At 39.5% G+C, this 27,110-nt stretch overlaps 2 protein-coding genes across 3 annotated transcripts; one reads left to right on the top strand and one right to left on the bottom strand.

The window, feature by feature from the left end:
- Positions 1-326: 326 nt before the first annotated feature.
- Positions 327-27,110, top strand: mcph1 (microcephalin 1). 2 transcript variants are annotated; one of them, XM_080508092.1, is made up of 15 exons: positions 327-402; positions 1,609-1,673; positions 1,765-1,856; positions 1,950-2,068; positions 2,186-2,270; positions 2,365-2,476; positions 2,565-2,696; positions 2,791-2,871; positions 3,280-4,326; positions 5,186-5,301; positions 7,426-7,463; positions 7,585-7,747; positions 7,833-7,910; positions 26,623-26,860; positions 26,957-27,110. In XM_080508092.1, exons 2-15 carry the CDS (start codon positions 1,640-1,642, stop codon positions 27,007-27,009), a joined length of 2,388 nt encoding a protein of 795 aa, XP_080364218.1. In that variant the 5' UTR covers positions 327-402; positions 1,609-1,639; the 3' UTR covers positions 27,010-27,110. The 2 variants fall into 2 exon arrangements, with proteins under 2 accessions (XP_080364218.1, XP_080364219.1); XM_080508093.1 differs by lacking the exons at positions 26,623-26,860; positions 26,957-27,110 and adding an exon at positions 8,555-8,684.
- On the bottom strand, positions 9,252-20,477 carry angpt2a (angiopoietin 2a). The gene is made up of 9 exons (XM_080508094.1): positions 20,108-20,477; positions 16,800-16,955; positions 15,653-15,774; positions 15,329-15,567; positions 14,650-14,771; positions 14,159-14,260; positions 13,321-13,487; positions 12,089-12,219; positions 9,252-10,305 (listed from the first exon to the last, which is right to left on the bottom strand). Exons 1-9 carry the CDS (start codon positions 20,363-20,365, stop codon positions 10,139-10,141), a joined length of 1,464 nt encoding a protein of 487 aa, XP_080364220.1. The 5' UTR covers positions 20,366-20,477; the 3' UTR covers positions 9,252-10,138.

Here is a 27,110-nt window from a genome sequence, read left to right as displayed (position 1 = left end):
TCACAATTCTATTTGTAAGATGTTAAACACCTTTTATCAGAAAGTGTATAATATCAATACTAATAAAGAAATTGAATACACAAATTCCTTATTACAATAACAAGACTTTCCAAAGGATTCTGACAACTTTGCACAGGTTTTTACATCGTTCCTTGGTGTGGGAATAATTCTAAATCAACAGCAACTACTATTTGAGATCAAAATAAACTTTCTTTTTTCTGGTTTGGCTTGTGGACCCTCCACAGTTTACCCTAAGTTACGTCTGTTGCCTAGCAGCCAATGACAGTCTTTTATCCCACAATGCATTGCCCGACAAACTGCAAGCGCGAACCGTAGTGACAAGTCGCCAGTTGTTTGCTGAAAGAGGCGTAATTTGAAACTCGCCGCCGCCTCAAAGTGCATGTAAGTGTACCACAAATATCGGGAAATGCTGCTTGTTGCCTGCTGTCACGTCGCTGTGCGATCATTCCAAACGTGTGTAAACATATGCGAGTGTGTCTACGTGAGTCCCAAACTGAACACAGTCGAGAGAAACGCTAACTCGACACTCCGCAAAGTTGGTTAGCTGCTAATGTAGCAGCCGAGCGAAGCGGCAAGTTGTTTTCTTATTGTTGTTGTCTCCCCCCAAACAATTAAATAGTATTATCAGCACCGTTACTTGTTGGGTTTGGTTAATGAAGTGTTCTGGATGTTCGTTGCCACACGTCAACTACAGTTACGTCGTATCTTTGGTAGTGTTCACGGTTCATAAAGCGAATTCGTGTGTCGTGTGGGGGATCGAGCTGCTCCTGGATCAGCTCGTCCTGATATCACAATATGTTTTCACCACAAATGATCAACAAGTTAGTCAAAACTAACCCCAGCCTTATCGCAGGGGAGCCAAAGTCTGATTCAGACGGAACGTCCCACTCCGAGGAAAGTTAATTCTCTATAACGATATAATAAATAATAACACATTGTGTTGATATTTGTTGTTTGACTGGACTAAAAACACCGTGACGTTGCAGCCCTGATCTTATCCCTGCCTAATTGTCAAGATACGTTTCTGGTATTGTTTATCAGTGAGCACAATAATCACTCCACTTCTGGATGTGGTCACAGCAAGGGAAATCAGATACTGACAGCTGCATCTGTCAATTTTTAATATTAAATTTGCAGAGAAAATCCACATATCCCTTGTCATGGAATGAACATATGATAGTGCCTTCTTTTAATGTATGTCTCACACCAATACAGATATACTAAACTCCGTAGTAAACAAGTCCAATGATTTCCCTGTGTCACAAATATAGCAATTCAACATGTTAAAACTCAGTGTCAAGTCTTTTACAATGACAGAATTGTCCATATTAACCTGTTATTTGAATTTTATAAACAAATGTTATTTGATTCAAATCCTTTTCAAAACTAATTTTTCATGTTCTGTCTCTGAAGTGGTATTTCAATGTATTTTTAATCAATTGATTCTGGATCTAAAGAAATTGATCATGTATAAAAGCAGTCAGGAGCACTTGACATGATGTACTAGAGACTTTCCTTATAATGATCACACGAAGAAATACATTCCTGCAATTTTTGGTCTCATATAATGTCTTTGTTATTTTCTAGTTGGTCACTTGGCAAGTGTGTGAATCCAGTAATGACCACAACCAACAAATCCTCAGTCCTTAAAGGTATTGTACCTCATCTGACCGTTAATGCACTGAACCCACTGGTCTTGATGACTTGTGGTATAATTTTTGACTTTGCTCACTGTGGCTGCAGATGTTGTTGCCTTCGTCGATGTGTGGTCAGCAGAAAAGACGGCAAACTATTCAAAACCATTCACTGAGCAGCTGCAAGAGATGGGCGCTCAGGTGAGACGAATTCTGATCACGATTGTGATTTTTAGATTCACTGACAGCAGCTCTGCATTTATTGCAATGTGCAAATCATGTTCCCTTCGGCAGGTATCAAAAACATTCAATAAACAAGTCACGCATGTTGTCTTCAACAATGGACATTCAGCTACGTGGAGGAAAGCCAAGAAATGCAACGTGCACCTCGTCTCCATTCTGTGGATCGGCAGGTACCAATAGCGCTTCAGACCGCTGCACCTTTTCCTAAGTCGGACAAATGTTTTTTATTGGGCTGTGATTTACTTCACAAGTTGTTGTCGCGTCTATTTTTGATGGAATGACTCCAGGTGTTATGAGAATGCTGTGCATGCGGATGAGGAGCTATATCCCGCCTTGAATGATGAAAGCAATCCTGTCCTAAAGAACAAGCGGGTGAGTTCAGTTAGTTACATATTTTAATTGTCCCACAAGCATTTCTTTCTTTACTTTCTTTACTTTCTTCATTTTCTTTGTTTGGTTCGTACAGCACCGTTGTATGCGGCCGAAAGATCATCCAGATAAGACCCCTGAAAACGATTGGCGCATGAGGAAAAAAATGGACAAGCTGAAGAAAGATTTGACTCCGAAGCAACCTCTTGGTAAGAGCCCGTTGACGCATTCAAACCTTTCGTTGGAACTGCTGGATGTAGTTTGCTGTTACTCTTATAAATAAGTATCCGTTGACAGTCACAGACGTGCCGTCCGTCTTTATCGATGAAGAAAACGGGATCGTGTACAGCCCCGCTCTGAAAAGGTCAGATTACATGGCTCGACGTTTGAAAGACATGAAGGACCAAAGGGAAAACCTCTCTCCCACGGGTTCGTGACCCTGCGAGTGTTTTAACGAAGAATCAAAGCCATTGTGTCACTTTTTAAAGGACACTCAATTTATGAAAATGCCTCTGCTTTTCAGCTTCACAAATGACTGGATCCCACTCACCCACCGGACTGAAGCCTTTCCTTGGGAGTACACCAACCCACCCCAAATTTATGTGTAAGACACTTCAATTTCTCACCTGAGCTGATGGATTTTTCCATATGTAGGGAAGAAAGGTGGACTGTAATGTCAAAAGTGTTTGTTTGGGTTTTTTTTTCTTTCCTTGGGTTTTATAGGAAAATGAGGAGCTCTGGTTTTTGTTTTTCATTTTCACAATATGAGTTTGTCTCCTTATCTATTGTTTACTGGCCACCATTTACCAGTAGGTATATATTGTACAATCAGCTTGTAAAAGATACCTGTGGTTTTAAATCAGGAGTCAGTGGGAGGTTTAACAAGTAAAGGCAGACATGTTGTGAAACAAAACAAACAACAGGAAGATTTTTGGCAAATGTTTGATACAAGTAGCTTCACCCCCAATGTTGCAGTCTGTGTCTAAAATGTAAACATCCCCCCCCCCCACAGTGAACGAGTCTGACGAAGAATCCAGTGCTTCTGTTGCTGAACTCGATCATTCACCTGATAAGGAAGAAGGGAGAAGAGTCCTACACGTTGAAGACCCTGAGCATAGTGAACTTTCAGACACGAACGAGTACATGAAGCCCTGGCTCTCCCCGTGTCGCAATGTCCCCAAGCAGACTTTGAGTCTCGACACTAAAAAAGAGGAAGACGGGAATAAAGGAAAGTCAAGAAGAGCTGCTGTCAAGCCAGCAATAAGACACAGTTCAGTAGGGTTTGCAGAAGACGGTTCCCGGGACAGGAGATCAGAGATCGTCAAAAATGTTCGTCAACAAAAAAGTCTCTCAGCTGTTGAATCTGAAAATCCAAAATGTGAAGTTGCTAAACCGTTTACAGATAATCTTCATCTTGACACTGTGAAGTCTGCTCGGTGCTCCTCCTCCCCAGCTGTGATAGACGCTGCTGCTGCTGCTAAAACATCAAAAGGAACCGCCGCTCCATTACAGAAAACTGAACCGAAGACCCCCAGGCAAGCCAAACTATCACTTTCTGCTTTGGTAAAGTCTTTCTCCGTACCCAGCGAGTCTAAAAGTGTCGGTGCAGCTTTTGCTGACCAAGATGACGTGTTTGAGGACTTTTTTTCGCCTGTCAACAAATCGAAAAGGAATCGTTTGCCAAATCTACCTATGGAGGGAAGCATCCACCTCCCCTTTGAGTTGGAACCTCTTTTAAAACAGAAAAAAAGGACAAGGGAGAGCCGTGGATCTGAAAGCAATGATAAGAAGAAGAGAATCTTGACGAGTCAGAATCGCAAAAATATCAGTAAAGCATCTGATGCGAGCAGCGAACCTCAAAATGATCAACAAGATTCCCTCCAGGCACTGGATAGTGCAAGTGCTGATGTGACACCGATCACGAAAAGGAAAAGACAAAACTCCTCGGTGTTTGCACGGACTGGTGAAACATCTACATCAGATGAGTCAACGCCTCACACTGCGGATAACCCGGAATCGGACTTGCAGGAAAACGATAATATGTTTGACGCCTTGCAAAGTGAGTAGTCGGGATATGCACCACGTGATTGAGAACCGTGACTCCAGCTCTCCCGAGTTCTTCTGTTTTGTTAATCATTATTCATTGTTCAAAATATTACAACCATAATTGTGTTTGAATTTTTTGTGGCTGGTGAACTTAAAACGTTTCATGTTTTTTGTTTATGTTTTTTATAACCTGAATAATGTTAAATTCAACACTCGCCAGTCAAGTGTGGAATTATTTCTGGACACACACACACACACAGGAGAGTAAAGCTTTACAAAATAGACAAGAACCTCTTAAATAAGCAGCTCTAATGATACGCATGTGTTTTTTAAAGCAAGTGAACACATTTTGTGGGTCTTTATGAGCCTTGCAATTAATTTCTCTCCCACAACTCAATTCATACAATGTAGTTGAGGTGAAGGCCCTGCTGGCCTGTCTCCTCTTCACTGCTCAAATTAGCCGTATGAGTTTTAAGCATAGTTTTTCTACTAGTCTGTTTGACTTTGTCTTTAAATCTGTTTACAGTGAACGGTTTGAGGATTGACAATATAGAAGGTCTTGTCAACTTTGTTCTGTGAAAGTTATGATTTAGGGGTTGGTATTTTTCAATGTTTTCTTCAGTCATTCAATAAATACAACTAAACTGTGTGCTAGTCATTTAAGATCAGCGACATAGTAAGTTTTTCAGTTTGTTGTTGTTGTTTTTTTTACATTTTACAGTTCTGATTGTTACATCCTCTCACAGCCACTTGAAGCCAACAGAGCAAAGATGAACTGCAGACAGAACAACACCTGCTGTGTGATAGCTCGAGTAACAGCCCCCCCCCCCCCTCTTCTATTATATATTGTTTTTCTTCTTTTTTGAATGTAGGTAGAGGAAATGAATGTACTGTAGCAGCTGGTTGCATTGAGAGCTCCACTCAAACTGAGAAAAATGACAATGAGCAAATCACCTTGAGCCCTGAGAAAATGGTTCACACAACAAAGGTAAGAAGGCTGTTTGTAACTAACATGTCGTCTCTGGTCAGCGTAGGGGACTTAAACACTTGATGCACATGCATGGATGATCCAGTTTATTGAATCAGATATCGTCACTGGATATTACGGGTACTTCAAAGTTTGTTTGAGATAATGGTCACATAGATTGATCCTCTTTGAGCTTTTGTACTGAATTAAAGGTTAATGACGTGGAGACATTCATCACTGACAATAATTATGGTTTTAAGTGATTTGGTTTTTTCCCCCCAACAATCTTGATATTTGTTAAACGCGCTATTAATTTTCCTTTATCGGAGAGACGCAGAAATGAAAAATGGCAAAAAAAAAGTATATATATTTTTTTCCAACACTATAGGAAGTTCAAGAAAACCAAGCAACAGTAGTTTATGTGTAAATTTCCTCGGTTTGCTCATTCATTTTTGGAGCTGAAGGCATTTGCTGAGAGGGTCTGTCTGGTCCCGAGGGCTTCCTGTGCTTTATCTCTGTGATGGCTTGCATACAGTTTCCTTGCTTAGGATGTGCACCTGGCTCTGTTTTCGTTACGCCGGTAACCTCAAGCTGCAGCTGAAAAAGCCAAACATGATGTCATGCGCCACGGGGAGACGTCTCTGATTCTGAAAGGAAAGTGTGCATTGTATCCGCCTCTGGCTACATTGGTACAATTTTTCTCTCTATTCTTTGCAGGTGAAAATACCGAAAACAAAGAGCAGTTTTGGTGCTTTGCTTGAAGCGGTTTCTTGCCAGAGTCCGTTTTATCGAACGGATATATTGCTAGAATGACAAGTAACCTGAATTGTTTAAAAACCCCTCAATTACAAATTCTAAAAATCATATGGCTGTCAGGCAGAAACACTGACTCATTCTCCTTTTTGATTGAAAAGTTTTATATTCCAACAATTCTCATAACATAACTTTTATATGAAAGGTCGTGTGTTCTTGGTATTACTACATTTACATTTTGACGAACATTTAGATTATTTTCCAATAGAAACTACAATTCTCTAAATGCTACTGTTTTGATTGCGTTACCGCATCTTTTCCTGTGGCCACAGTGTCGGACGAGTCATACGGTGACCAATTTCCTTCATTTGTGCTGCGGTTCGCACCAGCTTTTAGCCAGAGGCTCATTACGTGCAGCTCATTCTTTAGTGCCGGATTCTTATGCTTTAACATGTCTGCCATATCAGATAAGGAACGTCGAGAGCAACAATATTTGAAGTTGTCTGACTTCAACTCAGCCAAGGAGTGTTTATACGCACCTTCGTTAAGAAGTGTCCTATGAGCTGAAGACCACACTGTTGATTCTCAAAACATTTACTTTTAGGAAACCTCCGATTGGACAACCGAGGTGCGGTGACGCTGCGGCGTACCCAAATCAGTGACTTTCCGACTGCTTTGTCAGGGATAATCTGGTGTTTGACGACAGTAGAAGCTGGGCTCGTGGGCTGTTTTGGCACTGGGGTGCTCGGCTGGCCTTCACCTTCGACTCCCAGCCGAGGGACCAGATATCAGACTGTGACAGGAAAGGGTCTGGTGGTCCTGTTTGTCATTGTTGCTCAGGTGTCTGTGTTAATGATAGCCGGCTTTATTGGGGCCAAAGTACATGTGGACATGGACCTCAGCCAACGGGTTATAAATTTACAGTTTGCAGCTCTGAATGTGTGTGGTTTTTTTTTCTTTTTTTTCCCTGCCTTTCCCTCGCATCGATGTTTGTGGTTTCAGTGAATCCGTTCATCTGTCGGGGTTATTGGAAGTGCAGTCCTCACTTGTTCATTCATCCATCCATTCAACAACACCTGCTTGGTTCACATTAGGGTCATAGGGACTGGACGCTGCACATGACACGGCACTGTACACATTAGGCGGCCATCCTTTTTTCTCAGCTAACCTGTAGAAGCAGATAAACCAACGGCGATCCTGTCACCGTTTTATTGATTCTAAAAACCAGCACGCATCCAGCTTTCCACTTTCTTCTTAAATAATAGATCTTCCATTTCCGATGGCACATAACCGAATTTTTCAAATATTTGTTCGCATAACAATGGCCAAGTGAGCCATTGATTTGATGCCTTTTTGTAAATTTCAAGATTTGTGTGGGTTTTTTTTTTGCAGGCCATGAGAACACTGGTCATGACAAGCATGCCCACTGAGTAAGTGCTATTTGCTCATCTGATTATCTTCAGATAAATGTCAGCGTAATTTCTGTATGCTATCATTCCTGTGCTTTTGAGAGCCTCCTGGTATAAAATGACGTCTTGTTTAATCTTATAGGAAGCAGCACACCGTGGTTCAGGTGGTGAAAGCACTGGGCGGTTTTTCAATCGCTGACCGAGTTTGCGAGAGCACAACTCATTTGGTGTCTGGAGGAGACAGGCGGACTCTCAATATTCTGCTGGGGATTGCGCGTGGCTGCTGGGTCCTCTCTTTTGAATGGGTATGCAGGTAGTAAATGTTAAGAAACCTTTACATGACCTAAAACTAATGAGATTTCCTTGGCTTTGTTTTCTGTCTATGATTAGATACTCTGGTGTCTGGAACAAAGACAGTGGATTCCAGAGGAGCCATATGAACTGTCAGACACATTTCCTGCAGCGCAGGTGGGTACATATTGTGTAGCAATAATAAATGCCACCAACGTTAAGGTCTGTGGAGACTCAACTTGGTTTTTCATCCGTAGCAAAAGATGTACTGATTTTAAGTGAGCAATTGTATTGACACACGGTGTTTGTTTTTCTATATTCTCCAAACTAAAAGTGTAATTGATTTCTAAAGACAGAACCGTCTAGTATTCCAAAGCAACTAAACATCTTGTTGTATTTAAATATATTTCATGTTCTGAATATTCAGCCATCAAAATCCAAGAAGTGAACCGATTTCTGGGTCTGCTTTCAGTTTGAAAAAGTGTTTTTTTTTTTTTTTTTTTTTTTGGCCAAATCTAAATTTGACAGCCCTCAGAACAGCGGGGGTCCTGGCCCCCAGGTTGGGATTCACTGCTGTATTGTTTTTTTCATGATAACTAGTACATTAGGTCAGTATAGATATTAAATAATAGTCATTGGTTAAATTCCTGGGGTGTTCTAATGAAAAGCCCTTGCATGTCAAGATTAAAGACGACGTCTCTGTGCTCCGCTCCAATGACATTCCAGAGAATGATAAAAACCTAAGGCGAGGGAAGTTGGACGGAAATCTGCTAATTTTTATTGCCAGTCGTCCATTTACAGTCCATTTGTTTTTCCTGAAGCATCCTGTGTGAAATGTGGATGTTGCCTCTTCCTGAACTTGCCATTCATGAATCACAGTCCTCTGCTGCCTGGGATCGCGACGTAGGCACATGCCAACGCATTTCCTCTTGAATGTGCTGCTCTTGTTGTGACAGACAAAATATTTTTTTTGTCCCGGGGGCTCTTTGTCATTCCATTGGTCCTGCGAATGCATATGACATTTCACAAACCACAGCCTTCCCTGGTTTATTCAGTTTCTCTCTCCAGTTATCGTCATCTGTAAAGGAAGTAACTGACTTACTGACTTTTGATACTAATGATTAAAATAATATCTTTCGTACAGGCCAGTACTGTGTAGTGGTTTTCTAACAGTATATTTAATCCACAAACGACTGATGTTTAACTGAAGTGTAACTATATATTGAAATATTTCAGTAATTCATCATGTGAACCAGTCAGTTGCCAATATACAGTATTTGTTTATTTTTTCAATAAATGATCCCCTCGACAAAACATTTTTTTATTCTTTTCTTTTAGTTCATCAACATAGAATTGTCTTCTCCTCAGTATTTGTAGATGCGCCCAATAATAACCTCCCAAAAGAGACAATACAAAACAGTTTAAAACATTTGACATTTATTTTTTATTTTCACAAGAATCTTCTAAAATGCTCAACATATGTCTGTGATCTGACAGCTGTACACCCAAAAAGGCTGTTCATGTCTGTTAACTACACTAAAGAGTTAAGGCCTAAATCTTACCAGTCACAAACCACAGAGCAGAAATTTCAGTGGTCGGTGTTTCATATTCAACTTCAGGTAACAGCGTGTGATGCACGACTGCCCAAAACGCCTAAAGGCAGTTTTGACTGCTGAGAAATAAAAAACATGTAAAACAAAGAAAGAAAAAAAAAAACAGACTTTCCCAACAGACTGCAAATAATGTAAAGACATCTCAAAGGTACTATGACATTATATTAAAAATAGTTTTTCTTCGTTTATGTGCAATTAAATCAAAAACTATCTTGCAACTAGTATCACAGCTCTGCAACAGATCTTCATATATAATAAAGTTAAATATCACCCTAAAAATCTGCATAAATTAAAAAAAACAACAACATATATGTATATAATCTACATTCTCTGGAGCAAAATAATTTCATATTAAAAGATAGAGTTTTGTGGCATTTGTACATTATCATTTACATTTTAGGATACACATCACTTCGAGTCACTTGTTATTCCCCTCATTTTGTACCATAGTTTCTTTTGTACTGTGATGGCTATTATTGAAATGGGTACTTTACCTTCCGAAATATGACAGGAATTGAATTATTGCCCCATTTTCCTCTCATGTCTTAATTATCTTTGCATACCACAGTTATATGGTAGTCCTCAAAGTCATTTCTCTGTATGATATTCAACAAATTCCTGCCACAACCAATTTTATTTAAATGATTTTTTCTGAATAACGGGGAGGGAAAAAAAAGGCATACGGAAAACATTTCCCTTGCGGTGCTTTGGCTCACTTGAGAATATTTATGTTTGGTGTTGTTTGTCTAGCAGAATTTCCTTCCCACCTTGTTTGTTGTTCAGTGCAGTAGTTCAAAGGGAAAAGTCTGCTGGTCTGATCAACATTGTCGTGGTCTTCAGTGAGTAGCCCGAGCCTTTCCAGTAGTACCATTTGATCCCATTGAAGCGATTGGCGTTTTGTCCTTCCTGGTAATACATCCCATTGAGGTTTGATGGTCCGCAGGCGTCAAACCACCAACCTGGAACATTGCAACGTAGTCAGATTCAATGTAATGCTGTCATTATATTGCACACATCGCTGTGTAAACTAGTGGTAATGATTTCTGATTTTCAAATCCAAATATGAAGTGTTTTTAGAGAGGATATGGTTTGTTTGGCTATAAAGTTTTGTATCTTGCTCTTGGCAGCGGCTTCAGTGGCTCAACTCAGAAATGTCTGTTTGAAAATACCAAGTAAAATCAAATCTTCCACATGGAATGTTCTTTCACATATTTGGAAGTCTGTGAATGGGTAAACATTTCAATCAATTGCTATCGAATTTAACTTCAACGTAGCTAATTGTTTTATGTATTACATCTGAAGAATAGTTAGTCAGTTAATTTAATCCTGAACTCCCAAGTTTTCAAATCTAGAAAAGTCATCTAAGATTACCATAAAGAAGTGGTTAAAGTAGCTGTCATGCTTCATTTGTGTTGTATCATATTAGTGAAAGTTGAAGTCAACTTTGTGGAAAGGCGCCACAATGCATTTTTTGAAGCTCTTTGTTATGAGATATTCCCAAAGGCTTAGGTTGGGTGGAAGTGAAATGGTTCTTATTTCTTAAAGTACGTCCAATCTTACTCTCCTCTGTGACGCTTGGTATTTTTCAGAATTCTCCCAAATGTATTTTCTCAAGCGCTGAAAGTTTTGTTGTTGATGCTTCACAATTTTCAAGCTGTCACCAAGGATTTTTACAGGTCTTCAGGGGTTAGTATTTTTTTTGGGGGGGAGAACTCATTCTTTAACATTATCGTCTTTTAGCTGTATCAGTTGGCGGTCAATTCATCTTAGACACATGTGTTTAATGTATTTCTCCACTGGTTTGACAATGCTTGTAACATTGACCAAAATGAGATTTGGAATTCTTTCTGCAAACCTTGAAGAATCGGCCTTTTTATTCAATTCAAGCCGCTCTAATAAGATCGATGATGCATTCAGCCGTTGTGCCAATGATACTGAATGTGGCCTTGAAGCACCAGTCACCCCAGTCTTTCTTCTGATCACTGCCTTTTTTAAGGACTTTGTTTTTTGTTCTTACCACTAGTAAAATCTCACGAGGAGAGTTCTAGCACTCCCCCGAGTGTCAGGAGCCTCGAACAGCCCTTTTCCACATGTGGGTAACTCCTCCCAAACACCATGATGTGTACAATTTGTGAATCCTCTGCTTAAAGTTATATTTATTTACTTGTTTGTTTGTTTGTAGACAGATGTATAGAACTGTTTTTGTTTATTCAAAACAGACAACTATATCTTTTAATAGCCTTACTGTGCTTATTGGCCTATTGCCAAAGATTGACAATCATATGTAAGAAACACTTAAGAAACCCCCTGTGGGAGACCCCTCATGGGAAAAAAGGAATAGGGTTAAGGCTTTCATGTCTTCATGCTCACTTGGCAGACTGCAATACAGATGGAGACAAACTTCTGGCAGCAGAGCCACTTTCAGGGGAATGGAGGAGGACTTTTAAGTTACAAAAGGAGAGGGGGAAAAGCTCTGTTCCCAGACTATTAATGTCAACCATTGTAGGAGCTGAATCCCCCAATGAGTTCATCAGTGATTAAGCCTGAGCTAATTGTGCTCTTTGACATGCCCACAAAAGTACGGCAGCCATTAAAATGCCCTTGAAGAATTTTGAGGCAAGTGCCAAGAGTTGCGTGGGTGGGAAGTTGTTGTGAGTGGCCATCACGCATCGACATGGATTCTGTTGTTTAAAAAAAAAATTATCAAAAGGCAAGCAATATAGGGAAAAATATTTTTCTTACCCCCTGTTGTTAGTTGTGAACATTTGCAAACACATTTGTCGTTGTCTGCATCCTTTGTACTGAAATCACTTCCTGGCTGCCCAATGCTGCTTATTTTGCCTGCCGTCCCACTGTAGCCTTTAAGGTGTATCCTGTAGAATAGAAGAGGAAAAATGAAGGAAGAGGAGGAGGAAGTCCATGATTGCTGTTCCTCAAAAGGCAACACACAACTCGCTCATGAAATTCTTTTTCCATGAGCATTTTGTTTGTGTCATAATCTGAAATGTGCAAAACATGTGATGTATGGAGTTACTTGTTTTTTTAAGTCTTAAACAAAGGTTGTCAACTTGAGGACTGCATATCTTTGGATGCTATTTTTGCATTTTATGAAAGCCACTTTTTTTTTGTGTATTACTTGTGAGTTTTCTTGTTGCTTGTTTGGCCTGTCTGAGCCAACATATTTTAGACTTAGTTGGTCTTAGTTATGAAAAGAAGTTATTTGCTGAATTCTGGCATTTCAAGGACTGTTTGTCAAATGCGGAGTGTGTCCATTCTATTATTGAAATCGGTTTTAATTCAGAGAGAAAAATACATCTGAAGGGTTTGTTATTGCCAGCATATCAGAAAGCTAAATATTTTCATGTCTCTCCTATTTTTTTCCAATTACTGACCAGCTTCACTGCATTTTCTCAGGTCTTACCGCTGGCGCATCAGTGTCAGAACGTCTAGTATGATAAATCCAGACGAATTTCAATGATGGGCTTGTCTGCATATATGATCATAGTCACGGCGTTTCAAAGGGATTTTCCTGACATGAATGACAGTCTAAATTCACATTGTGTGTTGGTGAACAAACTCTACTCCACTGTGATTTTAGGCATTCACATACTAGAAATAAGTGTTAATAAGCAGCTTACAATTAGTGGAAAATCACTTTGTCGGTGTGATTCGGAATGTGATGTGATGGCTGAACAATTGCAAGCTAGATATTTGGAGTAAATTGCAGTTTTATTGACGGATTACATAAGGGTGTCCCAGATAGGAAAACCAACATTGTTTGATAAAAGCACAAAATTAATTTTGTATGCTCATAGCTTTGGGAAGTGTGTTACTTTACAATATGTGAGAGGCTTTTATTTGTTCCTGTTTACACTTTGTTGGCTTCTGAGTGTTTATGCAGTTGTAGAGTTTTCCTGTAAGTCTGTAGAATTGTCAACTCATTTTGTCTGTTTATGTTTTATGTTGTAACGCACCTGTAATTTTGTGTTTCACTGTCGACAGAAAATTGATCATACAGCGAGAATGCAGTGTTTCCTTCCCAGTCTCCCAGCTGGATCCTTAATTTGTAAGACTTCTGGCTTGTCAGTCTGGAGACAAATTCATTTCCTAGCCAGAATTCAGCCGAAGGATCTCCAAAACCCTGAAACGGCACAAAAGAAATGCAATTAAAGCTTGTAAGGCAGCAGTGATTGCTTTTTTCCCCTCACGAACAAAAGAACAGATAAAAAGCCCGACGTCAACTGTTCTGCATATTTCTCTGATGTCACATACAGCCTTCTTCCCAGAAAGTGATCCAGTTGAACAAAATTTTTAAAATTGAATGTTGGCAATCAATCCATGTTTTTGACGCGATATTGATTTAATAATAAATTAACGTGACAGATTTAATCAAGCCTTATTCGGCTTTTAATCCGAGCATATTGTGAGTACAGTCTTGAATGCACTGTCAGAAACAATAAATACATTGTGATTTAATCTAGTACTTGAAAAATGTCAAATAGTTTCTCCTCCCCTGCTGCTCGTGTGGGAATTGTTGAATTCCTCTATTTTAGTGTGGATTTCCCTTTTTTTTCCCCTTTACAGTCTAAAGTGGCCTGTAATAACTTACATTCAGATAGCGTGAATGAATCTCATGAGAACCATTGAGACCATTTTTTGATTGATTTCGGGAATATCTGCTGAGTGACGGCTCTTAAAACACGGTCAATAGCTCAAACCGAATCTAACAACTGTCACTTGTGTTTGCAAGGAATACTGTATCCTTGGTTATATATATTTTTCAGGAAAGAATTTCTTGCAGATGGCTTTTACCTTTTTGTACTCCTGCCACGTTCGGTGAAAGTCAACACGGCCGTCAAAGCGTTTTTGTATCACCGTCCAGCCACCTCCTTCTGTCTCCATGTCACAAAAGGCCTTTAAGCAGATCGGTGAAAAACAGTTGCTGTGATTAGAAACTAAAAAAAACTGCACGGTAAAGAATGAATCTTCATTTATAATTTGATAGTGTTCTTTCATTTAATTTGAATTAAAGCGAATATTATGTTAAAGGAAAAAGGGTCAAACAATGAAGGCCAAGTTCCTGAAAAGTATCTAAGGAGATCACAGTTTAGCTCAAGCATGCCCATCGTTTGTTGAAGTCAGAGAGCATTTTTAATTGAACTCCTCCAAACCGCACTACGTCTCACTGAACTTTTCAACCCAATGCACACGATGTTTTATTCATAAGATTGTGTAAATGAGGACCTGTCAGCGCGTGTCTGTTTGTACCAGTAGATGTTTGAAGAAAAACCGGCTGACTGTACCTCAACTGTAGTGTTGGGTAGTGTCAGTGTGTAGACGCCACTGGGTGTGTTTCCTGACTTGAGGATCGCAGCACAGTCCATGTATGTGGTGGGAGTGTCCTGCATCATAACAGTTTTGGTCTCTGCAAAAGAAATCAGTCTTGTTAATGTGTCCAGCATGCATGCTTTTTCCGCCATTGACAAGTCAACATGAAGGTCCTATTCATTCATGCATTCTAACATAGTTATTTTAGCAAGCTTCAACCCTTTGTGCGAAAGTCTGCCATAAAGTTTTCTTTCAAATGTGTTAAAACACTCCTCTGGAGATTAATTGCAAATTGACCTTCAAATGGTCTAATTGTTCCCACTTCTAATAATATGAATTGGTTACTGCTGTTTCTGCCTCCAACATATATTATACTTGTAATGACAGCTTAAATAGCTGCACAATAGTGAACCGTAACACTATTCCCCATGATAGGTGAAGGGAATAGCACTAATTCTCTTTTTCCCGGGGAGCGGCATTCACAAAGGAGCATGTTTTTTTTTTTTTTTTTTCTTCCATGAAGTTGCTGTGTTGGCAGCAGGCATATATATATATATATATATATATATATAAGTGAAATCCATTTACCATTTTGGAAGGAAATTAAATCATTCAGCATTTTATTCAAGATTGTAAAATGAAGTGCTGACTCACCTCGGGCAGAGCTGGCAGAGAAGGCGTGAATTAGGTTGTTCACTGTGTCCAGCAGCTCCTGCTGCTGATGCTGTAGGACCGTATTGTTGGAGGACACTTTCAGCAGCTGTTCCTCCAGCTCACCGATGATAGCGGTTTGCTTCAGGATGAGATTCTGGAGCTGCTCCTTTTCCTCTCGAAGCCCCTTCAGCTCCACTTGCCTCTGCCCCTCCATCGCTTCCACCTTCTTCTCCAGAAAACTGGGGGGAGAAGCGAGCGACATCAGCTGCAAACGTCTGGCCTCCTCTTAGCCCTACAACTGTACAGGAACGTGTCTTTCCTCACCTGTTTTTGTCATTCAGTTTGTTGATTTCGTTTGTTTGAACTATTAGTTGTTTCTCCAACTTGTTGGTTGACAAGGAATTTTCAAGAAGTCGCCGCTCAAGTCGAGTTGTGTGATGGATTACCTGAAATGTGGAAAAATGGAGCAGTTTGTTCACACAGCTATGAAGGGCAGGTGTACATTTATTCAATCAGCATATTTGTAAATGTTCTGTAAAGGGTATTAGGAATATTTTGTACTTTCATTCAATTACAAGTGTGTTCAAGAGATTCTCTAAAGTGGTTTGATGTTCATTCATTTTAATTCACAATATATTTATGCTAAATTTAGAATGAGACCCCTAAACTGATTTTCTGTGGGCATAATTTGAAATTGAGGTGTACTTTCAATTTTCTCGTGTTTAGCAGTATAAGGAGAATCCTATCAGAGATGTACATAAAGCTCCTCTGAGTGTCATAACAGTTTCCTAATATTTTAACCTAAGTTTGGATGTTGTATTTAATTGTGTGTCAGTTAAGTTCAGCTCAGGTCCATTTTGCTCTTCTCTGGTGAGTAACCAGCCGGTTGTCAAATGGAAAAAAAAAAAAAAAAACATGGCAGGAAAGGGCAACCTCCCCATCACAGCATATATACCTGCACAAGGGAAAAACGTTCAAAGCCCATGTATTTTCACAGACCAACGTGTCAAACCAAACAGAGGTTGTGGACTTTGCCACAAATTTCCCAGTCCGTAGGAACTGAACTCAGCAAAAAGCATGTTGTTTACATGGATTCGAGCTGTGTGTCTCCAACTGAGCTGTTGATGTATTTGAACAGACGGATGTCTGATTGTGACAAACTGATAGACCCTTTCTCTGGGAATACAAGTGTGCTAATAACAGGAAATGCTGTACAGTTGGCTCACATAAGGTCACTGACGTGCAGCCACAATAATAAACTGACGCCGTCATGACTCTTTTTCCCTCCACATTTTTTTTTTTTTTTTAACACTCTGAAGCCATATAATTTATCAGTGTATATCACAGGGCGGACTTAAGCGCAGATTTTTGAATGAAAAAAACAGGAAGGTTTAAACAATTGCATCTGTAGTGGTGTTTGCATTTTATATCTGGGGGGAAAAAAATAAACCACCACAATGTACAGGCTCACCTGTGCCTCTACGTTGGTGAGTTTCCTTGTTTGCTCGGCAGTTTGACTCAGCAGGTTTGTGCCAATCTCAATCATCGTAGCCGTGTGGTTGTGCACAGCAGTCTGTTGGAGTTGAGCCATGTCCTGCTTCATGCTGTCCTGTATGTAGTTCTCCAGCTGAGACACACAAAAAGACAATCATCCCGAGAGCCATCTTCACTTTCAGCCAGTGGTTTGTTGGACACAATCCTGTTGTTCAGTCACACAGATGTTGACTGGCTGAAAGCTGGTTTCTGTTCACTATGTCCCACCACCATTACTATTTCTTGAATGTGATGGACAAATTTAATCAAAAAACAAACAAAAAAAAAACCCAAATATGAATTCCTTTTAAAAAAATTTTTGGATGAATCTGTTCCAATGATTGCACTGATGACGATGATGTGTATTGAGGCCCTCATGTTCACAATGTGATGCAAATCTTGCACCATAGAGAAATGATGCATGCTGAATTTTTTATAGAGAGCTACAGAGATGGAAATAATAGGCAAGATCCTTCTTAAAGGCACACTATAAAAGTATTTTACATGTGATGGGAAATATCTTCCTGGTAATGCAATTGCATTATGGATTACTACACTGCAGGATCATGTAAAATATTTAGAGTTCTGGGATGTGATGTGCCTTTATCTTCACGAGTTTTGTTCACATCTACCTTACAGCATTGCTACATTTAGACTGAGACTAATCATCAAGTTATTTCCTGCACGGTGTTCCTGAGTGGCAATCAGGTCACACGACTCGTAAACAGGATGGAAGTGTTGAGTGAGGAGTTACATCCTTCATGACAGTCGGACTTGTGCGCAACCAGGAAGCACTTGAATATCTCTGCGTGTCATCCACAGAGTTTGCATAATCCCCTTTGTTATTTACTCATCAGTCAGTAATGAAGCCACAAAAGGCTTCTGTTGTTATTTTTTCATATGGGGGAAGAAAAAAAAAGCAACAACCAACATTTCCAATCAGTGCTGATTTTGTTTGTCTTCCTCGCTCAGTGTCAAATTCATTTATGTTCTTAGATGTTTACAAGTTTGCCGTTTGAATGGCTGGCAGGAAGTCCCATTGACATTCAGTCGTTGGTCTAATCATTTGTTTACTCGGAATTTCATAGAGGCGTTAGTCAGAAATGACTGTGTTCCTCCTTCATGTGAGAGCAGTATAGTTTTTTTTTTTTTTTCTTTCCCCAGCTGTCATTAGCAGTGGCAGCACAAACGGCACTTCAGAAAATAAGTGTCTCCACTCGAGAAAGCCTCTTCTTTTTCATTTTAAAGATGGCTATAAGAGAGACGTTTGTGTCACAGCGGTAATATTTACACAATCAGAGACTCGCCATGGTTATTTTGTTTAAACTCATCCAACTGGTCACAATCAAAAGACTTTCATTTTCATTATCGCAAAGAACTACAAAAAAAAAAAAAAATCATTTAAATAGTCTTTCAGGTGTCGAACACTGTGCGATTTTCAAATCATCTGCTGAGGCATCAGTCACCAATTCACTTCTGTGAAGCAACTCTATAAATGAATTCATACAGTTCTTCAATTAGGCTCACTAGGATTTATCCTCACATTGTGAACATCTATCATGTGTTCACCTGTTTATTTTTCTCATGAGCTCCTTTGGCCAACATAGTGTGAGCGCACTTTACCCACTGGATTTGTTTAAAAAAAAAAAATCAAAATGGAGAAAATGTAATATCTCAAATAATTTAAATCTACAGTTGATCCAGAAAAAAAACAAACTGGCTTTTCTTATTTTATTTGTGATTTTATAAAGTAAAATTTAACATGATACCATCAGTAAAGATGTTTTTACAATGTAAGTTATTGATACAAGATTAAGATTTGGAGAGACCTGCTATCAGTCACTGTGACAACTTCTTCATGCCAAAGAATTAGGTAAAGTTGGGAAGGACTATTTAGTGTTGATGTTATATGTTCTAATATAGGTACAGCTACATGCACTGTGTGGCATTCACTGTGTTAAACGCTGCGATTGTATCCTCGACACTTGAATAGTGACACGACTAAATCTCAAAAGCAAATCTGTTTTTGCTCCTTACCTGTAATTATTTTTCCCAGTCATCTTGTTTTAATACTCTTTTAATTGAGGGTTTGGTGGATTTGTCAAGGTCGAGACGGACAGTTTCTTAGCCATTGAGACAAAAGCTGTTGGCTATTCAAGTGGCCAAATCTGAATTAGTGACACGGTGTATTTTTAATCAGCAATATTCTTGGTGTGTAAGAGCTACGGGACATGTCATTGTGTTGTTCTGCTTAACCTTTGCAGGTGTTAATTCGTACAGTGAAGCCTTTGATTTCTGAGGTAGCGCCGAGGGTTTTGTCTGTTAACGTTCCGAAACGCGCCGTATCAGCCTTTTCATTCAATGAATCCAAATTAGTTTAATGGTACAAGATGGGGTTTGTGTGATCCAGCTGAGAGATGTCCTTGTCCTGTCTGGCTCTTCCTGCTCAGTTCTGATCATTAATCCCACTATGAAAGTGAGTGAAGGTGGGGCGGGAACAAGAAAAGAAGCAGCTCACTTCTCCCACTTAAATGATAAGGGACTCGGCACACTGAAAGGAGAGAATGCATCCCGCCTGTGGACACCTGTGTCGAGTCTTTTTCAAGTGCCAAAGCCAATTATGTCATTTTATGTGGAATTAAAACGTGTCTCAAAGACACCCAGCACATTCCTTAGTTTTATTCCCACCTTCATTAAATCAGAACCGATTCTCAAATCGTCTGACAGAACTTATAAAAGTGTTTTCTTTTTCCCCCCACAACAAAACCTGCTGTGACTGTTCCCGAGCTCTTACTGTCTGAGCTCCGACGTAGCTTTACAGAGGCAAAGTTAATGGCACATTCTTTGGCAATAGTTTTACTCGTGTTTCCAGGATTTGGGGGAATTATAACTGTAGCAGCATGGTTACAAACTATATAAGTGGCATTGAGCCATAAATCATCTCTCCATCATATGAAAAAAAACAAGCATGTTTCCTGTGAAAAGTTCTCAGTCCACCTTAAAGAATATATATTCAATACTTAAACATTGGTTCTGGGGAACATTTGTGAAAGTTTGTTCCACAGTTGGAAGAAACTTCTGACACCTTCATTGAGATTTCTTCAGCACATCATTTCCTGCTGTAAATAATTGTTCTCGTAAATGTAAAATAAAGAGTTTCTATTTCCATTATGCTCACACGTAACATCTTAAACAAAAGACAATCATTAGTATGTGATATCTTTCAGTGTGTCTTCATAGTCTCACCTTGAGCAGCCATTGCGTGTTGTTTTCCATGGTGATTTCCAATTGTTCCAACCTCTGAGTCGACTCGTTGTCTGTGGGTCCATCCTTCTGAACTGGATAGTTGAAGCTGTTCTGGGTTTGGCAGTTTTCCTGCTCAGGCAGCAGAAACGTATAGCTGCACCGGCCGTTTTGGATATTGTATTGTCTCTTACCATCAGCAGTGTGTCGTGTTCCCAGACCAAGGCAGAAGCTTAAAACTATTAGGTCCACATTCAGCATTTTCTTGGCAGAGCTATTCACCAAAAATAATGTAGTACAGCTTTAACCTGTCAAGTTCTCAGGATTTCCTAAGCCTCCTTCTAATGGTTGGGATGTCTTCCCCCGAGCAGCATCCAAGTGTAAACGGTGCTCTTGAGGTTTCGCGGATTCCTTTTATCACCTCTCTGTGGTAGGTGGAGAAAACGCCATCAGGAATTAGAGGTAGTGTGTCCTGAGATTACTGGTGCCAGACTGCATGTGCTCGCCTTTCATCAAGCTTCCAGCCCCTTGCTAAAGTGGTTTAAACTTGCTAACAGTGAGTTTAGACCACTCCCCGCACCCCCCCACCACCGACGGAGGCCGGTCACTGTGAGAGCAGTGAAGTGGAGATTCCTTTCAGTGCACACTCACCAAACACACAGGAGCTGGCGCACAAACTACACATCTCCCACAATGTCCTCTACAATACCCACAAGTGTTTTCTCTGCTGTAGTAGAACAGTTGAACAGGATGCAGCTGTCCACCTTCAACACGCTCTTTGATAGTAGCAGTGTCCATCCCATTCATTCAAAAGTATTTCCCGGCATACAGCAAACACTTGAGCACCTTGAATGGAAATTCAAGGGATTTTTTTTTTTTTCAATTTAAATGGCATGTCCCCGCATCCCTGCTTTGTTCTTGAGATGCTGTATCTACACTAAAATCATATCTGCTCAAATCTTTTTTTGTTGTTGTTGTTTGTGTGGAGTGGTGCTTCCTTTTCTCTTTGTATGTTTTTTTTTTTTTTTTTTTTTACCAGATAATTATCTTTTCACACTCACCAAACATTTAAAATTTCTGTATTGTTTTCTTGGTCTTAGGGTGTGTAAACACATTTTATTCTTTTTTTTTTTTTTTTTTTTTAAATACCCTTTAGAGTGAGGTAATTAGAATAAATCCAAAAGATCACAAATTTAAAAAAAGATGAAATTTAATTCAAAGATAACAACTCTTAAAGTGGAGTTTAAATTGACATGTTATTTTTCACCAAAGTGAACTTTTGATGACCTTTGACCAATCCTTTTTTGGGTTTTTTTTTTTTTTTAAACAAAATGAATTGCCCCTGCTTCAAGGTTTATGTCTTGCCATTTCACTTTAAAAGACCATGGCAGTGCTGAGTCACAAGTATAATGCAGCAATAGATTTTCTTCTTGCCCTTTTAAATTTGAAAGGACGGACAATGGTTACTGTTTTTGTTCCCTCTTACCAAAAGGCATTTTTGTAATCATAGGCCACCCTTTATCAGATTGGCGATATTGTTAGATTTTAAATGGATGGCCAAGATGTGGGTGTCTGTTTTTGTATCCCTGCCCATGTATCTGTCATCAAGCCTAAAATAGACAAAGTATTTCACATTTATTTTCATGTGTGATTGGGGGCATGCCAACCAAACGCTAACAAACATCCTCATCAAAGACAAAGTGGTTTCACTACAAAGCTTTGTCATTTTCAAGCTGCTGCTGTTTTCAACATGCCATAATTACCTGAAATTCTTTCATTAATATTTTATTTAACATCCCTTTATGAGGTGAAATGGTTTTCACCTCATTGTCCTTTTGCTTACTGGAAAAAAAAACCCCCAACATTTGACAGTACATAATCATGAATCTATACAGCTATACAAATGTTTTACATTTGAAAAGTGAGCTCTCTTCTCATCTTTTTTGCCTATTGCCCCATATTTCCCTCTTTGACAGGAAAGCCTCAGATTGACTCTATGCAGCAATAAAGAAAAACTCTCACAGAATAGTAGGAAGTGGGCTGATGTAAGAGCTGAATAAGGGAAATGCAATATATTTAAAGCACGTTCCCAAAGAGGAAGGGCTTGACGTCATTGCCAAAACGTTTGCTTTTTCAGGTGTTCGCTCATTTTGGTTTATTTTAACAGTAATTGAAAGCGCAGAGAAGGAATAGGAAGACAGTAATTCAATTAAACAAGCATCATTTCCAGTGATCACTCATTTACTACATTTAGCACTGTGTTACATCCTCCGTATACTGATACCCTTTGTGCGGTGAGCATTTGTACCATTGGGTCGGCTGTCAGCCTCAGTCTGTATTTCATTAAATGGGGATGTTAATCTAAATTTATTCCTGCCTGGGTAAGGCACCGCACAAGCTGTCGGCCTGCCTGCTCTGCCTCTCCTCCAGCATGCTGTGAACAGCAAGTGGATTCCAACGGTACCTTACAGGGGATGATCATTAAGTTGTCAGAGTGAGGAGGTGGGATTTTCCATGTCAATGATAAATCCTTGCTGGAACAATGAAATGTAACTCATCAATACTGCAACCGTTTCAAGCGATAGCTCGTTCAGGATCTCTCAAGATGTAAAGAATTCAGCTCTGTTGTAGAGACAAGTATGTCATTCGGGCTTCAGTTTGCTGCTTCCACAGAACAAATATTTTGTCATTTCATTACAGTTGAAATGGCCGTGGCTGATAGTTTGTTGTTAAACTGTATAACATGAACAGTGTGTACTGGTTTGTGACAATGTGGCAGGTGTCTATACAGACGAATCTGCAGCACAAACTGCTCTGCAGAACTTCAATTTGAAGTTCGGCTGATTGCTAGCTGTCTAATCCACAGATTTACTGCTTTCGGTGGCTTTCAGTGCTGTCATAACACAATATTCAGCTGCAGTAAGCAGCTGTCTTCAGCCAAGTGGTTCTAAAAACCCACCACAGATGACCTTTTCAGTAGCAAATAGCAAGCAGACACATTTGGCATCTTTCTGGTGAACACTGGAGCGCTGAACAGCCAATTAGCCAGATGTGTTGATTTTTTTTTTTTTTTTTTTTTATGCCAGGTGTTGGTCGAAAGCAGAACAAAGCTACAGGATAATAAATATTTTAGAGAATTAATAGATAATGATGATACAATAGCTGTGATTTTCAAATATATAAACCAGCAACTAGTAATAAAAGAAGGTTTAAAGAAGCATTGTTGGAGCAATGAAATTGAAAATAAGTAGGAAATGAATGACAAGTGTCACCTAAAAGTGAAAAGTTGGCAGATATTTTATGACTTATTTATTTCACCTTTCAAAGGGGAATTTTTTTTAATGTTTTAAGATGAAGGCTGTCTGTTTTTAGTTTATTTGCGCATACATCATCTTCTTGTTGGCACAATTCCTTAAATACCTTTTCCTTTTTATTCAGGACCGACACTATATTGTCATCTGAAGAGAAAACTTTGGTCAGTCGACAGTTAAGGTCAATGCAACTTCCTGTTCGTCACGCTTTTTAAACATAAATGATCTTAGCCCAATTTACCGGCAGCATCTGCTCCATATATGAGTCCAGACTGGCTGTACTGTGGAAAAATATAATATTAAGTGGCTATCTTAGTATTTAAGAAAGTCATTTTTAGTTTTGGATGGAGCGAGCAACAGTTTCTATCCACTTGCGATCACATTTATCTCCCCGGCTAATAAATGGGTGCTTCTACATTGTTTAGCCAGTTAGTATATTTTCCAATTCAAATATATTCGTTGTCGTTATGTTGATGATGCATAGCAACATAACAGAGGGCAGATGACAGTCCTGAGGCACTATGTGCATAATGTAATCTGTAAAAGGGTTGCATACAAAATAGTCAATAATTACATTGGAATAATAAAAGCAATGAAACGAACGTGAAAGAAAATGTTCCAAAATGCGTGCACGCTCAAATTGTTGTATGTAGATGCGCTTTAGCTTGAGCCACAACAGTGTCAAAGTAATGGTACTATAGCTGAATACCTGCGAACGTAATCACACACAGACTCTCACCCTCTCAGGGGTTTGAAAGGCTCTCATGTCAACAACCAGCTCGGTCTTCTTATGAGGTTTGATTTTGCATCAGAATAGCGTAGCAGAAGGGCAGAATATATATCGGTCCATTTTTACTTCATTTCACTGAATGTTTGTGGTCCCAATAGTGTGGTGCCAGAGTAAGACCCGAAGAGAGATCTCCATTATGATACATGTAACATTGGAGCAGCAGTAAAGTAGACATGAAATGAAATGTATGCAAATTCAAATTGCCATTAAACACACTGCAGCAAAGCAAATATCACTGAGGATTCACTGTGACAGTTTGTGTAATAAAACTTGAATGACATCACGTTTCACTGAAAACTCTTGACAGAAAACCCATTCTTCAAAACTGATTAAAAAAGCCTAACGGCAACTTTATAGGATTTATAGGTATTTGTACACATAGCTGTGTGCCTCTGTGTTACATTTACCTCCCCCATAGACGTACATATCATCTTTAATCATTGTCTTCATACACATTAATGCTAACAACACACCGTCCCCTGAACCTTCTGATTGTCGCAGGTTTTTCAGCAGTGAAACCAGTGTGAAACATTAACAAAACACTGACGGTCTTCAGGTTTGTGTCCAGGTGTTCTGCTTAAACTGTGCAACACACAGAAAAACCCTGAACAGAAGCGCACCATCACAAGACTCCCATGCCCTCATTCTATCACAGACAGCTGACAATGCTTTGAGGACAATGTTCAGTGTATAAACCAAAAACAGGCACAGATGATGTCCTTGTATTTAACCTTCAACATTGAATCCTTTTCAATGTATTTTTACTTGAAAGAGTGAGGGATCAGAGTCGGACCATTCAAATTCAAGTCTTTGAAAAGGTGCTAACGTGTTCCTGCTGTAATGACGTGTCAATTACCGTAAGTCAGGCTTCACTTTCTGCAGTAGCTGAAGATGTCTCTCAGCACCAGCAGCTGTTGCAGTTTGGCTGTCACAGTACAGTCATTATGTCGGTTTTGGTGTTCCAGGCTCTGTTTTGTTGTTTGGCTCTGAGGGTCTGTGCTCCTTGGCTGCATCTCCAGCAGCCACCTTCAGGCCTGTTTCAGTACTTCACTGCTTGGAACTGGCAGGAAGGTTTCAGGCTTGTGACTATTTACTTGCAAATTAGGTCCTCCAAAAGTAAATTGGACACTTCATTAATTTAAATTACCCGCTGGAGATTTATAAGGTTCTTTGATGTGAGGAGAAAAAAAGAAGATATTTATTCTTCTGACCCAACATGAATTTGTCATTTTCAAAATGTATATATGCAAGCTTTGTGTGAAAGACAATCCCAGAGCTTGTTAGCGCTATTCAGGTTGATGAACTTCAGCTTTAATATGCTAAATATTGTGATTATGTTTTTTTTTTTTTTTTTCCTAGGAGAGACACAAATTTTCAATTTAAAAACAAAGCAGAACTGTAGTTTCCTGAAAGTCGAAACACTAAATTGATATTGTGGTGTTTGAATCAAATGTATTTTGGGGTTAGTGAACCATGCACAGGGCACCAGGAATATTCTAATTATCTGTATTAACTGACTGTAACTGTGTCTCACACTCAATATAGTGTTTGTGCCTGTATAGGCAGTGGTGGCCCTGGGATTAGAGAAGCTTGTAACCAGATGTTTACTGAAGGTTTGAACCTTTCTGCTGATGGGTCACCACTGTGAATATATTGGAGGTGCCCTTTAACCTCCAATTCCTCATACTGGTTCAGGAGGACATCAGGCATGAAGATTGCTCTAAACCACACAAGCGGATCACATAAACTGGTGACCCAGCAGCTGAAAAGCATCTACATGTGACTGTCGCAGACATTTTTCGAAACAAAAAAACATGGCGGGAATAAAATATTGGATGAATTCATGCAGTTGCTTCTATTTCATGGTCCTGCTGTTATTGGACTGACTGCAGCAATACTGCACTGCTGTTAAGGTCATCCGCAGCACCTGTTGTTCATGTCAAAACATCTCCTGTAATAACAAAAATCCTTTTTTTAACAGCAGTTCAGTAACTGAATAACTTTAATTTATGTGAGACTGATTACAGTTTTCATAGTGATTGCAACTGTGTGAAATATATCTACTGCGGTATAACATTTTGGTAGCATGAATAAGTCTGCCAAAAAGACATACTGTACACCAGCTGAAGAATAATTGATGTGACATGCTGCAGTGAGAAAATGTACTTTTATATCCAAGCTATTCATAGCAGTGGCAACATTGTCCAAAAAAACAACTCTCTGGTTTTGCTGTATATTTCACATACAGACATGAAAGTAGAACTGCTTCTCTGAACTAACTCAAGATTTCAATTGCAACAATTTGGAATTACATTTTGGAACCTTTGCCGATTAACATATTGAACAGTTTCAGCACATCAGTCCTGAATGCATGTTTCTGAGCACAGTGCATAGCATTTTGTTTGTCTGTCTCTTAGATCTGTCGTCTCCAGAGGCACCTGTCAGCCGGTGAGCACCAGCAGGACCTGTTCCAAGACCAACCGTCCATGTTTGTATCTCAGCATTCTGAGCCACCCACCCACAGTCTGGTGGAGCTGATTGAGCTTTGTGGAGGAACGGTCTGCAAAACTGTGCGGCGGGCGGGAATTTGCATAGGGAAGTACAGTGGCAGGAGACCAGCGGGAAGCAGGATTCTGACTGAGCAGTGGGTCCTTGGTGAGACATACTCCGGTCATGTCTGTGATAAACACTGAACTTCTCTATTGGTGTTGCTAATTGTTGTTTATTTTGCTCTGTGTGGTTTTATTTCAGATAGCATCACACATCTGAAGCTGTTGCCATATGCCAACTATGACTTGGAGTGACGGCTGATGAATTTGTTTTCTGAACTGTGAAGTTTTTAAGTTTTATTATTTTTGTTTTGCTATGCAGTGTCATACTTTTAACCATATAGTGTTCAGGTTTT

Source organism: Blennius ocellaris, assembly GCF_963422515.1.
Source record: "Blennius ocellaris genome assembly, chromosome: 13".
NCBI lineage: Eukaryota > Metazoa > Chordata > Actinopteri > Blenniiformes > Blenniidae > Blennius > Blennius ocellaris.
The sequence above is the reverse complement of the archived record's forward strand: the minus strand, read 5'-3'. Positions and strand labels throughout refer to the sequence as shown.

What these genes read in the sequence shown, in the direction of transcription:
- mcph1 (XM_080508092.1), top strand. Translation starts at nt 1,640, where the DNA reads ATGACCACAACCAACAAATCCTCAGTCCTTAAAG. An exon ending in TGCAAGAGATGGGCGCTCAG is followed by an intron (nt 1,857 to 1,949) that starts GTGAGACGAATT and finishes TCCCTTCGGCAG; the next exon opens with GTATCAAAAACATTCAATAA. An exon ending in GGAAAACCTCTCTCCCACGG is followed by an intron (nt 2,697 to 2,790) that starts GTTCGTGACCCT and finishes TCTGCTTTTCAG; the next exon opens with CTTCACAAATGACTGGATCC.
- angpt2a (XM_080508094.1), bottom strand. Translation starts at nt 20,365, where the DNA reads ATGCTGAATGTGGACCTAATAGTTTTAAGCTTCTGCCTTGGTCTGGGA. An exon ending in CGTGGCAGGAGTACAAAAAG is followed by an intron (nt 13,488 to 14,158) that starts GTAAAAGCCATC and finishes GTGCCGTTTCAG; the next exon opens with GGTTTTGGAGATCCTTCGGC. An exon ending in AGTGAAACACAAAATTACAG is followed by an intron (nt 12,220 to 13,320) that starts GTGCGTTACAAC and finishes TCTATTCTACAG; the next exon opens with GATACACCTTAAAGGCTACA.